This window comes from Barbatula barbatula (assembly GCF_947034865.1).
Source record: "Barbatula barbatula genome assembly, chromosome: 2".
Lineage (NCBI taxonomy): Eukaryota > Metazoa > Chordata > Actinopteri > Cypriniformes > Nemacheilidae > Barbatula > Barbatula barbatula.
This window is the reverse complement of record NC_136767.1, coordinates 2,145,212-2,159,559: the sequence shown is the minus strand read 5'-3', so window position 1 is coordinate 2,159,559 and position 14,348 is coordinate 2,145,212. Positions and strand designations below refer to the sequence as shown.

Genomic DNA, 14,348 nt, shown 5'->3' with positions numbered 1-14,348 from the left:
ATGTAAAAAGGCTGTGGTATTTCAACACATTGTTCATTTACCAGACGCTTATCCAGCCATGTATAATATATTCCAGTTCTGTCAATAGATCCTCCAAACAAATTACATATAGCACCATAAAATAATCAGTTAAATGAGTATAAACTAAACAAACGGACATCAGTGACAAAACTGGGTCATCCAAGATCTGGTTTATTCCAAATAATTTAACATTCCTTGATCCTCGAATGCATTTTTGTAGCCATAAGTCACATTTTTATAGTGGGGTTAAACAAAAAAAAACACAGCAGATTCTACGCTCCTTTCTTACTTCAGGATCAGTTATTGCAAATACTGGAGAAATCTTGTGCTTGCATTCAGTCATCCACAACACACAAAATGTTTTGTTCCCAAAGTCAACATTCTTCACATGAAAGTACATCCGAAAATAGAAATAGCTCCTCTACTGAAGTTGAGTAGTTTGTCTTACGCCACATGTGTGTGCAGAGTACTGAACAAAAACATAAAAATGCACATTTTCGATTAACTGCAAACCACATGATCCATACACGGTTATACACTGTTAAAAATAAACCACAAGGACTCTGATTCAATAAGAAGTGTATAGGAACTCTCACTTGGATAAAGTGGATCAAAAATTAAAAGTAAGGAATCTGAATTAAGTGAAGAAAGGATATGTATTCTTAAATACAGTTCGTGGTCTTAACATTCATTCATTTACCAGCTTGAAGAACTGAAAAGGGTCTTGCAGACACAATATGGCTACAAACACAGTGGTTATGATATAGGAGAAGGAAAATACATTTGCTTTACAAATGTCAACATTTACAGCAATGTAGTGGTTCTGATTGCATGCCTTTATCAAACTAGTACATTTGTTTGAATAGAAATAAGAGAAAGAGGAGATATCTGCAAAAATATTCACCATTCAGATTGCCAAACAACAAACTAAGTATGTGATAATCTATACGAAAATATTTAGTCAAGGGCTAGTGTCTCTTTTCATCTGTATTGCCTCGATCAATGACATCATTCCAGGCCACATGTTTACGCTTGCATTTCAATATAATCCTAGACAATCATAGGCACGTTTGGTACTTCAAGGTTTCCTCAATGGAATGTGCTAGAGGCTCATGTGTGGGCTCACGCCGTGTTCTACTTCCCGCCTCACAGAAGCATGACCTCAGCACAGCAAATGGACAACAACTGAGATTCTCAACTCCTTCAGCTTCCTTCTTGGTCACCCAGATTCTCCTCTGAACCCATGGAAACCGATGAAAAGTGCTCCTCAAACTTTAGGAAAGAGTGCTCGAAATCTTTCTCCAGCATTTTCTTCCAGACTTTTACTGAGAGGACAGAAGGAGGTCAGACGATACAGTATAATAATATAACAATGGCTACAGAAGACCAACCATGAATGAGGAGGCTGATATTTGCTACGTTTATAATAGGCAAAGTTATGTTGATGGTGAATACAATATTTGACCATTTTTGTTACCATGAAAAAAACTAAATTATTATTTATTCTGTGGAACACAACAGTTTAAAATCATACATAATGATGCAGTAATAAAAACAACACAGTTTTTCCCTTATCTGAGACGACAGTTCACGTGGTGTACCCTTCCTGCAGTTACTTGTAAGGGCACAAGACACGTTTTGGAATGCGACCTATCGCGTGCGCAAACCGACTGCCAGTGGCGGCGTTTTGCCGATTACACCGTTGTAAATAATCACGTTTCTTGGACAGAGCGATAAAATCGCTTTACGCCAATCATTATGAGCTGCGGGAAAAACTTTCGTAATGAATGTATCAGCGTTTGGGACTTTCAAAGATGTGGCGTCTCGGTCTTAATGTCTCTTCACTTATCTGAAAGGTTAAGCTGGGCCAGGTAAAGATGATTGACGGGGCGCATTTGGCCCGTGATCCACCAATTGATGAGCACGGTCATACAGGTTTGGAATGACATGAGACAATATGAATTTATATTATTAATATATATTTGGCTGAACAGTCCCTATAAAAAAAGAACATGTATAATCATCTTATACCATTACTGTCACACTAGCACTGCACTTTTTTTTGCAAGAGGTAGTCAGTTAGTAACTTAACCGATAGTCTTATCAACAGATAATGCAAATATTTTAAGCATAATCCGAGAATGCATTGTGTTATATAACAATTCAGTTTCAGAAAACATCTCACTCATCACACACAAAAAGTCTTAACCGCAGCCTCCAACCAAAACAGGCAGGTTAAACATTTACATGTTAAAGCGAGCAGTTAAATAAGAGGGAAAAAACATTTCAGTATCATTTGTTTACTTGGCAGAAGTATTGAGGAGCATACAATATGTTTAAGAAAACGGGTAGACATACTGTACTCAGGTTCTTCAGTTCCAGAAGGTTCTTCTGACGTCTCCACCTCCAGCTGTTCCTCCGATGAAGTCTCAAGATTCGCAATCATCACCTCGTAGGCCTGCCTGGCCTCGGCCGATAACTCGATCAATTTGTGATAGTGGTCCTGTTGAAATGACATAATGAAGAGATACGAATGCAATCGCCATCATTGTTGTTGAAGAACGACTAAACGAAATGAGCTGCATATTTAAGCAGCAATGACCGGAGGTTTTTGACACTCACCTGTGCCCCGTCGTAGTTAAAAATGCCCACTAAGCTCACGGGAACGGCTTTGTTAACACAGCGGCCCAGTGCCTTTCTCGACAAGGCAAAAACGAATGGAACAGACTGTTCCCGACACGTATCGATGATGGTGTGGAGAGCCTCGTCTAGACCACCTGCATAATACAGGACCACCAAACAGATCTCAGGATTGGTCGAAAAACACAACGGAAACATGCAACCAATGCCGTTTTCATTAAATGAAACGCTAATAATTGTTGTTTAGCATCATACACCTGTAAAATGTACCATTGCAGCTTAAATGTAAATTGGTAAATCAACATGTACCTTTGGACTGAATACGTTCACAGTTGGGCGAGATGATAACACACTTGACCTTCCTGAGTTTGAGATGTTTCAGCACCTCTCGCAGTCCCATGACCAGCCGACGCTTCATCCTGGCCTTCATGGGATCTTTCTGATAAAGACGATCCTGAAACCTCACCAGCTCCTTCAGTAAAGTGGTCACACATTCATCCACATCTTTCCTCAGCATCTGATTGCAGTAGCTGCAGTCGTAGAAAAAGAATATTAAATATCTTTGATAATAATTCATTTATTATCCGAGAAGCTATTGCATAACAAGACGACAATATATTAACATTATACATATATGTAATATGCATAGAAATTAAGTTTTAATATAAATATACGTTTTGTATAGTTATGTCAGTAACAATTAACAATAATGTTTTCGTTGTTAACAGTATTAAATGCATTAGCTAATATGAACTAACAATTAACATGATATTTGTTTCCCATATTCTTCAAAAAATAAAAGTGGTTTTAGAACAACTAAGAATGAGTAAATAGTGACAGAATTTATATTTTTGGGTGAATTATCCCTTTAATAATCTATTTTAATACCAATACAGTTGTTAATATTAGTTCATTATGCAATAACTAATGTTAACAGTTGCAAGTTTTGGTTTAAAAAAATAGTCAGTAAATCTGTAACAAAGATGAATAAACTGTTGGTATTGTATCGTTTACATTGTTAGGTGATGTTAGCTACTGTTAACAAATACAATCGGTTACACTTTAGTATCGGGGGCATTTCTGACTATTAACTAGTTGTTATTAGCATGCATATTATTGGCATATTGGCTTTTTATTAGCACTTATTCTGCATTTCCATACTCTACAACCCTAATCCTACCCAATACCTAAACCCAACAACTCCCTTACAAACTATTAATAAGCCACAAATTAAGAGTTAATTGGGGGAAAAGTTGTAGTCAATGGTTTGTTAATAGCCGACCATACAATCTAGTTGCCAGTATATTCTTATTAAAGGAATAATCGTACATTAAAGAAATAAACTTGTATTTTCTTACTCCCTGAATTTCCTGCTGTGGATTTTGGGAAGATTAGGTTTGGATTCGGGATTACAGGATTTTAATGTTGGATTTTCCGCCACATCATTTTCCGGCGTGTCATTAGACTCTGAAACGGGCTGGTCGCTCTCGGATTCTTCATTACCAAAATGTTCAGGGTTGTCACCTAGATCCAAAGACAAATGACAAAGAATACGAGCATTCTCACACACGTGACGAAACAAGGCAACACTAACACATTGATTTCTTTATTGCTCCGTGAACTCTCTTTGGATAAAAGCGTCCGCTAAATGAAAAATCTGACATTCTTATCAACTCAAGTAACAGTCCAGAATGAACTTTCTGTCAACAACACAATGCATGCTGTGTTTTCATACTTGTGAGATGTTGGTCGTGGTCAGGCAGGCTTGTATCTGAAGGGTTCTCACTGGTTTCCATTTCTACGGCCTCAGTCACCACTTGGGCTGGGTCTCTCTCCTCCAGCAGGCGGTTCTGTTTCCTCTCTTCTCTTTCCTTCAGAATCACCTAAATTATGAAAAAGCAAAACAAATTTTACAAGGGCAATTACAGAATCGTGTCATTTCTACAAGTAAAACTAACATTTTCTAGTTTTAAAACAAACAGGCGGCCCTAACCACACCATTGGTTTAGCCAACGTCGCTACATCGAAATTGCGCACTGGCCCTTTAAGTTAACACGAAGTGGAGATAATCTCACCCGTTTGAGAGGCGTTGGTTTCTTCGCTTTAGGAACTTCTCGTTGTTTTCCCTTCTTCACCAAAGGACAGGTGGAGTCCAGCGGGTTATGAGGCATCATCTCCTGTTGCCGTGGCTTCTTCTGAACTGAAGGCTCCTTATGGACCACAGGCAGAGCTCCACCAACTGAGACAACAGAAAATATGACTCCATTATCGTCTTATGTGGGATGACTAACACATAGTACAGAAAAGACTAGAAACTTAAAAATAAATGATTTTCTCAGCTAAATACCGGAGATTGTCAACGGCCGCTGGTCTTGTTTGGACTTCTGACACTGTTGCTTCTGCTCCAGGACGGCCAACATGTTTCCCAGGTCGAGCTGCACAGGGACTTTCGACTTCTTCTGACTAACCTGCGGAATCGAGGCGGGGAAAAAAAATCAGCTCTTACTACTACTGGTATAATACTCATCTGTATCATTGGTTCACATGTGTCTTGTGATAAAAACTCGCAAATGATGACTCATAACACAAGACACATAACAACCAATGAGAATCAAAAGTGACTGATGTAGCAACTTCAATTTCAGAATTCAAGGAATACTGATGGCTGAATTTGCTTCAAACTAATGTATTGAATATAAAATGATTTGTTTTAGTTCAACAGAAAAAAAGATTTCATTGACGTTTGGGATGCCAGGATGGCGAAATGGAGTGGTCCATTTGGCATTGCATGGTCAATATCAATGAAACACCAACCTGTGTTCTCTTAGCATCACTAGAGGCAGGTGTGGATGTGGATTTGTATTTTGTCTCTGGGTGTAGAGGCAATCCTTCTTTCTGTCCTCCAGAATGCCCTTTGACTTCCTAAATCAATAAAATCAAAGATAGCACACTATCATAAATAAATATACAGTAACTCTTTATTTAATAGGTGTATGTGAACTGTTGGCCTCTTGGTGTGCGCCAACCATTTCAATGAACTTACAAGCGCAAGCGACAGGTCTGGAAACTCCTCCTCGTCCTGCAAACACAACACTACATTATTCACCATTATGCAACGGAGAATATTGAAGGGACAAAAATAATAACTCTGTCACCCACGAATTGTTCAGAATCGGTATGTCTTTGTTCTGATAAACACAGGGATGAAGAACGCTGATGCGGTCCTACATTCCTCAAAATATCTTCTTGGGTGTTCAACAGAACAAAGTTTTTCCAAATGTGGTATTCAATGGTGGCCAAAAACTGTTTGGTTATAAGCATTCTTCCATTTCTCTGTGTTCACCAGAACAAAGACATTTTTTAGATTTGGAACACCTCAAGGGTGAGTAAATTATGACAGAATTTGTATCTTTGGGTGAACTGTCCCTTTAAGACTGGTTTCATTAGTGATGTCTATTTATTTTCAAGTTCAACCTCGGATCTCCTTTTAAACAACATTATGACACAAATAATCCGATTTTCACCTCAAACTTCGGAGGCTCCTGCTGCATCGGATGTTCCTCTGGTATCTGCCGTTTCGTGTCCTCGGGGGCTGTTTTAGTCTTCCTCTTATTCTTTCTCTTCTTCTTCTCGGTTTTCTGCTCTCCTGGTTGTGCAGATAAATCCTCCTTGAAAAGGTGAACGAAATGTTTGTTCTTTAAGCGAAACGTATTTATGTTGTATGGTGTCCACTGACAGACACAGCGTGTACCTGAGATGATGTGTTGGGTTTAGGGCTTTTCTCAATGACTTTTGGAGGCTGAGAAGCAATATTTGCCCAGGATGGAGATCCAGCCGGATTGGATGTGGCATTATCCGGATCTAAATCCGATTGGAATATATTAATATATTACCTTACATAGATTCGTATTTTTTGCTTACAAATACACTTAAGATTCGATACGCACAGCAGTGTCAGTTTCTGCACGATTTATCATTACATCACATTCATGACATTTTCTTTATGTAAACAATTCATCAACATGTCGTTCCAAAGAAGGACAGTTTTGAATAACGTTATTTCATAAAATAAGACCAACCACCTGGCATATAAAGCTACAATTCAGCTCAGCCCTAGATTTAGATTCCATTAATATACAATCTGCTACGTTTGAATGTAAAATAAGGTTGCAGAGTTGTATTCATCCTGAAGTTTGCCTGAATCTTTACCTGTTGTGTAAGCCAATGAAACGTCATTCTGTCCGTTCGCTGGGATTTGCCGTGCCGGCTTTGTTCTTCGCTTTGGTACATTCTGACATTCAGGAAAAAAATTGGCAAGTGACCCAGAAACGCTAGATGTAAACAGTTTGTGCCTGAACAGTACTCTGTGTTCTTAGGATCATACCAGCAATGCTTGAAAGTTACCTTACAAGTAGCTGCTGGTAAACTCTGTCGCTCTTCTGGCATCACTGAAACACACGCTGACAGCTCCAGGGGCCAGGAGGTTAATGCAGGGTCACCGGGTGTGATGTCACCCAATTCAGGAAAATCCACAAGTTTCATTTCAAAAGTGCTACTACATGAAATTGCGGATTTGGCTCGGTCTGGGGAAGGTTTGATCTCTCCGTAACCTGCATACAGAAGTTTTCTCTTTGTACTTCGATGTTCCCTGAGAATCTAACAAAGCTCGAGCGGCTACATGATTTAATCGTGGTCGAGTACCTTTTCTGTCCGACGACCTCCTACTGATTCTTTTGTCCTGAGATGAAGGCTCGGATACGTTCTCTTTCCATAACTGCAAGATTAAAAAAACTCTTTTGAACCGCAACACATACGCCCACAAATTATTTGACACGACGCTGTCAGAATAACCAAACTTGTCGGATCCTACTAGACCTTTCCAGTCTTGCTTCTAATATCAGAAGTCCTGGTGGCGGCTTGAGAGACGCCGCTGTGGCCGTGTTTTCTCTCTGCCCAGTCACGACGATGGTCGACTGATCTCTGCCTTCCCTTGAACCAGTCTTCAGCCGAAGACTGACATGTCTGATCTTTTGGTGGAGCTCTGAAATACAAAGTTACGTCAAGTCCAAGCTTTATGGAGTTTGTAAAAAAAGCGTCAAGTACAAAGGTGGCTACATGCTTAGTCTCTTTGCTTTACATTAGATGCATTATATACAATCATGATGATTACCTTTTTATGTTCTCCATCTCCATCTTGTTGTAGAAATGGCTATGCACCCAACACCTTCGACTGATCCAAAACTCCAACCCTCAAAATCTATGAGACCAGACACGGGGTCAAAGGGCAATGTGGTAGAAAAAGCATTCAACAGAAGTAAATATGAAATACATATAGAAGTATAACTATTAAAACCCAAAAAGTAACCCTCGTTGTTTATTATTAAGTGTGTATCAATGAACGTTGCAGAAACCGTGTGTAAAACGTGAAATCGTGACGCAGTCGACTATAATAGACGGTTTACCGCCCAGTAAACAAACTAATGTCATAAACAACGTACAAACACGCATTACAATTTGAAACCCCTCGATGGTTTTTGAACACGTGCGTATTTTAACATTTAAACAAGCTGTAAGCAAAAGAGCATTAGGTTTCATAAGAAGACTGATGGCGCAATAAACATTGCACTGGAACGGTTAACGCTAGCAGCTAAAAAACTCCCAACTGTAATCGAACCAAAACGCTTCGGCTTTCACCTGACATGTCAATAAATAAATAGCATTATAATGTCGGTGTGTCGCATGTTTAATTCTCGGCTGCTTTTCTGTGCAGAGCCATATGGGATTTCGAGTTAGATCTTCAGACGGTCATCTGATCCCGTGTAAACTAAACAGTCGTGATGATGAAGGACTTTCGTGACTGGATTCTATTAAAGACATGCATACCTTTCGGCCTTTGACAGACTCCATTTTAAAAACACGCACTCCTTATGAAGTAAACCCGGTGGGCCGAATAATCAGAGATCGATCACAAAGTTGACAAGCAAGCGGAACTTTTATTTTGAAACGGTCTGGTTGTTTGGCGACACGTGAGTTCGGCTTCATGCGGTGATGCGCATATTGATGAGCCTCGGATATAATTGTATCGCGAGAGTGCAATGGTTTTAACGCGCTCTCGCGGTACTTTGGTGTCATCGCAGCGCCTTGTGGGTTGGCCTCAAAATAAGACAACAGTGCTTTTATTTTACACATTTACAGTTTTATTTCTGTAGCAGCTTTACAGAAAATAACAGTCGAGACAGTAGAATTATAAAATTATAATTATAGAATAGAATTATAAAAGTAATGATCAAATACATGATATTAAGATACATAAGATTACTGCAAACATTGCAATAACAGATGCAAAAACTATCAAATAATTGAAAAGTAGATTTATTTAAAAATATGATTGAAAAGTAACATTAAGTCAAAAGATTTAAAATATTTGATCGCTGTATCATAATATCAGTAGTATGTTTATATGAACATGTACATCTCCATGGTAATAATGTTGTAAAAATACTATTACATTTGTTTTAATACTCACAGCCTTTGGAAACTTTTAATGTAAACACAGTGCTTGTTTATAATCTTTCTAGACGTTACTTATAGTACCTTGTAATGTTTTTCTTAAATATTGCAAACGATTCAGAACGAACTTTTACATGGTGAACATGTGATGGTAAGGCACAGTGGAAGGGACGAGGTCTCTGTTGCCCTTATAACACTAAAACTCCATGTTTTATTCCTCTTTCTGTCTCTTCAATCTCCTCAGTAAAGTAAGAGGCACTATAAGGAAGGCTGAACTCAATATAAAACAACATTCTGCTCCAGCCAACCAGTACACTGAAAAGTAAAACAATTTAGTTTAATTTATTTATTAAGCACATTTAAAAACAGCGTGCAGGCCAACCAAAGTGATGCACAGAGGAAAATCGAACAGACCAAGAAAGATAAATCAATAAAAGAAGAAAAAAAAGTCAATGATAAATAATACGATACTAAAAAAAGAATAATAATAACTAATGAACAAATAAATGTCAGCCCACATGCCTCAAACCGTATAAAAATGCCAGTGAAAAAGAACTAAGTTTTTATGTAAAATAATGTTAATTTAATAATAAATAACAGAAAACTGTAAAAACATACAGAAGAAAAAAAGAGATTCTAGTTTACCTGAAGAAGCCACAACAGGACCCATTGCACGAGCCAAAGCTCCAAGACTCCGTAGGATTCCCATTACTGTTCCCTTTTGACTGGCTGAGCCTTAAACACACACGCACACGTCTGGTTTATTATCTCCGTGGAGACAGACCATAGGTTTATAGTGTACAAACTATATATTTTATCCCATAACCCAACCCCTAAACCTAAAGATAATAGAAAACTTGAAGCATTTTTACATTTTTAAAAATATTGTTCTGTACAATTTATACGATTTTTCACACATGGGGGCCACGCACACAAACTCACAACACTAACCCCATGTGTAAGATGTACAGCAGTGACAATCCCTTTATTATTTAATGCTGTTTTGGCATAAACAAATTCTATTATTAGCACAACATAAACATACAGGTCAAAAACTCACCGTGACCAGAAACTTGTGCTGAAAGACAAGGAACAACGATAGCAGCGGCTACGAAACGCAAAGCAAAACATTTAGAAATGCAAACAAATATGTAAACAAAAACAAGTTTATTTGCTTTGTTTATGTTATGTTATGTTTACCAAATGAGTACAGAAATAAGCCAGAATAGAGTAGTGTCAAATTCCATGCTATTCCGATAAGCAAAAAGGCCGGTATGAGTGATGCAATCGCCTGAAATATGCATAAAAAAAGGTCTTTGAACGGATAATAATTAAGTAAGCCAGATTTAAAGTTCCACGAAAATCATACAAAATAACTAAATTTTAATAGACTTGTCCATTAGTAATGCATGAGAGAGTTTACCACGCGAACAGTCTGGATCTGATTTTCTGGTTTGACCCTGCGGGCATAGCCGCCCTGGATCAGAGCCATGGTGATGCCAATAAAAAAGAACATCTTTCCCTGCTGCATGCTGAAACACAAGCAGTGAAACCGCACGCAATGAGTCAGGTGCTTATATTCTCTACATACTTATATTCATATCTCATGGTTTTGATTAAGCAAAACGTGTTTCAATTCATATAAAGGGGAAAAAGAGGTTTGTTAGTATTAGGTACTACGCTGGTGTCACTTTAACCTTTATTCCAAATCCATTGACTGCTATTGTTTGTCAAACGCAATTTCAAACATTTAAAGTTCCTTGTTCCTGATATCCTCAGAGAAACAAACGCAGGACCTGTTTTTTTCCAGTTTTACCAGTCATACATCATGACCCTGACCTTAAGACAATAAGAAGCTTTCTAACGTTGCTCATGCTATATTGTTTAGTTCTGCTACATCTGATGATGTTTCTAAACACAGCTATTTGGCTTTTCTGTTATATTCTGCAGCTAAACTGTCTTTCTGACTCAAACATAATATTTTAACACATATTAATATGATAAAATATGAATAGTACTCCATTTAAGTTTCAATGGTGTCAGAATGAACTGCAATGAAAAAAAGTTGTGTTACGTACCTGGAAAACTGGAAGCGCTGATGTGTTAAGAAACTCAGCGTAAATTCCAGCCCAGAGAAGAGAAACAGATATGTGAAATACACCAGGCCAAGCACTTTAAGGTTTTGCATTCCTGATGTAAAGAAAAAAAACACTTACAAAGAAAAACTGTGACAGTTTACAGAGCATGACTGAATATATGATATGGTATTATTACAGGTCATGCAATGCTCACTTTGTTCAGCGGGTGGATTCTCTGCTCTCGTGACAGCAGTGAAATTGAAAAGTGCTACAGGGTGAAGAAGATCCCCGGATTGTTGAATGCCTGAAGTTTTAGAAGATCCCTGTAAAATAGAAAACATTCATCATTTCCATATCTAAACCTTTTAAAACCTACACCGACAAAACACCTACAAATTTAAACCTTTGTTTGTACATAGAAATATCTAAAATATAAAAAAATTAAATTACATTAGATGTTTTGCTCTTGTTGTAGACATTCACTTTATTTTGACACTTTTGGGAAATTTAATATTTTAGGCCATTTGTTTCTCAAGTAAATGTATTTTGATTTAAGAAGGATTTGTATTGGAAAATCGCACAATTCAGATCTGGAAATATGAACTTTGAATTACATTCACACAAGCATTCTTCCAAATATCTTTCTATGTGCTCATGATGATGGAAGTTTTATTTCTGAGTGAACTGACCCTTAAAAAAAAAAGACTTTTGCATCATATCACTACCTTACTGTCCTTATGTAAAGTCTCTGGCAATGTTAAGAAAATAAAAAGCAGGTCTGCTACAGAAAACAAGACGGCCAGCATCGCGGGTCCTTGATAAAACATCTCATCGTCTTTGCGCCTCAGTGCAAAATATGCTCCCATCAACGGCCCAAGTGTAAATCCCAAAGAGAAAGCAACACCAATCATTGCCTGCCATCACAACAACAACAACAACAACAACAACAAATTACTGAACAAAATAAAGGCGTTGCATGAAGTAACACTTTAAATAAATGAAAACCATCTAGATTATTGCCAACAGCTCACCATTCCCTTGTTTCTTGCTTTAGGGCAGGGCAGGTCAGCCACCACAGCCGTGCACAGACTGACATTACCTTTACAAATCCCCCCCACTACCCGAGATAAGAGGAAGAGACTAAAACTGCGAGATAAGGCCCATAAAAAGTAAGAGGCAATGAGTCCCACCTAAAAACAGAAGGAAATAATAATCATAAAACACTGAAGGCACAATGTTATCGTTTTAATTTCACGCCGTGTGTTACCCACAGTTGTTAAAAGCAGCAGAGGTTTTCTTCCATAATCATCTGAAAGAGCTCCAGTAACGGGCGACGACAGAAATTGAAGAAATGAGTAAAGCGAGCCAATCAGACCTAAGACATTAGAGAAGTCGAAGATCAATGCAAAGATCTAATACAAAAGACCACGTGCTGCCTTTAAACAAAACAAAATAATGAAGTTACCTCCGAAAAGAACGCTGTTGAATTTGGTTTCCATTGGAACTCCAACAGCGCCCCTGAACCAATCCACTACGCTCTGTAGTGACTGATAAGCACTGTCCTGTCAAACACACCAAAAAGAGATCAAGATACGCATGTTTCTCTGAACTTTACATCCAAATCGACTTTCAGTGCATTCAAACCATACATTTTTTCACCTGGGACTTGAACCCTCAATCTTTGCACCAATGCAGTGTTCTTTGGATTATTGTAAAAAGTTAAATGATGGATGAACAAATTAAGTCATCGTTTCATTCATGCAGAAAGAACACTGGTTACAGAACAGAGCTAAATACAATAATTCGTCATAGACTCATTTTGTATGATGTCTGTGTTATAACCGTGTGAGCAAATACACAGGGCTGGAGAACAACGTGAGCTTTATACTTTACAATCTAGAGTTTGTGCACATCCGTTCCTCATTGAACAGTTAAACACTTTAGATCAGGGGTCTCTAAGCGAGGGCGAGGGCTACCAAAATATCTAAAATCCTTTAGAGGGCTACTTGATGATAACATACTTTCAAACATGTGATGCCTTATTTTTACGCTCACGTCGGAGACCACCGCTTTAGATGAAACCTGTTGAATAGTTGAACTTAAAAGCTCAAAGCAAACAAATCCTACAGAAATCACCTCACCCCCGTTTGACTGAAGTGGTCCAGAATGGAAGGCAGAAGGGGAAGAATTAATGTAAAGCCTAGAAGATCAAGCAGCAGAGCCACGAAAACCACCCAGATGACTCTTGAAGATCGGACATCCTCGGATGATGAAGTTTTGTCGCTTGCCATGTCTCCTCTCTGGTTGTGTTATCGCAACAGATCCTTAAACCATCTCATGCGCTCGCTGAACTGAACTGGAGATTCTTTGAAGAACCACAGAAGAAAAACAAGCTGAACTCTGGATCTTATCTGACAAGTATTTTATTACTGTTTCCACACATTTCAACTTACAGTTAATGAATGAAACATTTCCACGCATATATTTTTCAGGACGTTTAAACAGTAAAAGTGTAGCAAACACGTACCGTTTGTATAAGTGTACCACACTTTGTTAAAGTATATAACTTACTACAGTATTCTTTCGTCAGAGCCTACAGTGCCTTAAGGAAAGCAGCACCGCCCACCCAGTATTTCAACCAGTTATCGTAAATGTGCTTCATCTTACCTTTAAAAAACGCGGAAACATCTTACCTTCAAAAACAGCGTAAATGTTGAAGATGAAGATGAAGATGCGCTGTGTCCCACGCACGCACGCACGCACTCTTAAACACACGCACACCAGGAAGCGGGTGTCTGATTTCACGACACGAATGTGACGCGTAGAGGGAAGATCGGGATTTCTTACACACGTGATTCATAAATGTGACAAACAACCTCAGTTATGTGTTTATATTTGGAAGACGCTTTTGTTCAAATCTACTTATAGTGCATATACACTTCATCAGCTGGCATCGAACCCACAACCTGTGCACAGCTGCGAGCTGAGATACGGAAAAAGTCGAAGTAATGATATTGTAACGAATGTTTACGAGTTGAAATTTGCACGTTCATATTTTCATTAACGTTTAAACGATTGTAACGTTGTTTTAAGACCACG

General features: G+C 38.3%; 2 protein-coding genes across 7 annotated transcripts; both read right to left on the bottom strand.

Annotated features, from left to right (window-relative positions):
- Positions 1-176: 176 nt before the first annotated feature.
- LOC306909364 (selenocysteine insertion sequence-binding protein 2-like) lies at positions 177-8,715 on the bottom strand. Of its 3 annotated transcripts, none has more exons than XM_079482972.1 (18): positions 8,545-8,715; positions 7,832-7,918; positions 7,537-7,702; positions 7,363-7,435; positions 7,066-7,271; positions 6,871-6,952; positions 6,413-6,522; positions 6,186-6,329; positions 5,705-5,740; positions 5,476-5,583; positions 5,009-5,129; positions 4,737-4,900; positions 4,397-4,544; positions 4,020-4,185; positions 2,971-3,191; positions 2,644-2,798; positions 2,380-2,524; positions 177-1,346 (listed from the first exon to the last, which is right to left on the bottom strand). In XM_079482972.1, exons 2-18 carry the CDS (start codon positions 7,852-7,854, stop codon positions 1,225-1,227), a joined length of 2,190 nt encoding a protein of 729 aa, XP_079339098.1. In that variant the 5' UTR covers positions 7,855-7,918; positions 8,545-8,715; the 3' UTR covers positions 177-1,224. The 3 variants fall into 3 exon arrangements, with proteins under 3 accessions (XP_079339098.1, XP_079339099.1, XP_079339100.1); XM_079482973.1 differs by lacking the exon at positions 8,545-8,715 and adding an exon at positions 8,356-8,542; XM_079482974.1 differs by lacking the exon at positions 8,545-8,715 and having other exon boundaries at positions 7,832-7,974.
- An 89-nt stretch (positions 8,716-8,804) lies between these two features.
- Positions 8,805-14,311, bottom strand: LOC306908450 (major facilitator superfamily domain-containing protein 10-like). 4 transcript variants are annotated; one of them, XM_079481328.1, is made up of 13 exons: positions 13,943-14,311; positions 13,391-13,614; positions 12,715-12,811; positions 12,521-12,624; positions 12,281-12,439; positions 11,975-12,163; positions 11,464-11,572; positions 11,250-11,361; positions 10,595-10,703; positions 10,372-10,462; positions 10,232-10,279; positions 9,817-9,906; positions 8,805-9,486 (listed from the first exon to the last, which is right to left on the bottom strand). In XM_079481328.1, the coding sequence occupies exons 2-13, from the start codon at positions 13,538-13,540 to the stop codon at positions 9,383-9,385; spliced, it is 1,362 nt and encodes a 453-aa protein (XP_079337454.1). In that variant the 5' UTR covers positions 13,541-13,614; positions 13,943-14,311; the 3' UTR covers positions 8,805-9,382. The 4 variants fall into 4 exon arrangements, with proteins under 4 accessions (XP_079337454.1, XP_079337455.1, XP_079337457.1 ...); XM_079481329.1 differs by having other exon boundaries at positions 8,827-9,486; positions 13,917-14,046; XM_079481331.1 differs by lacking the exon at positions 13,943-14,311 and adding an exon at positions 13,821-13,933 and having other exon boundaries at positions 8,827-9,486.
- Between the last annotated feature and the right edge of the window lie 37 nt (positions 14,312-14,348).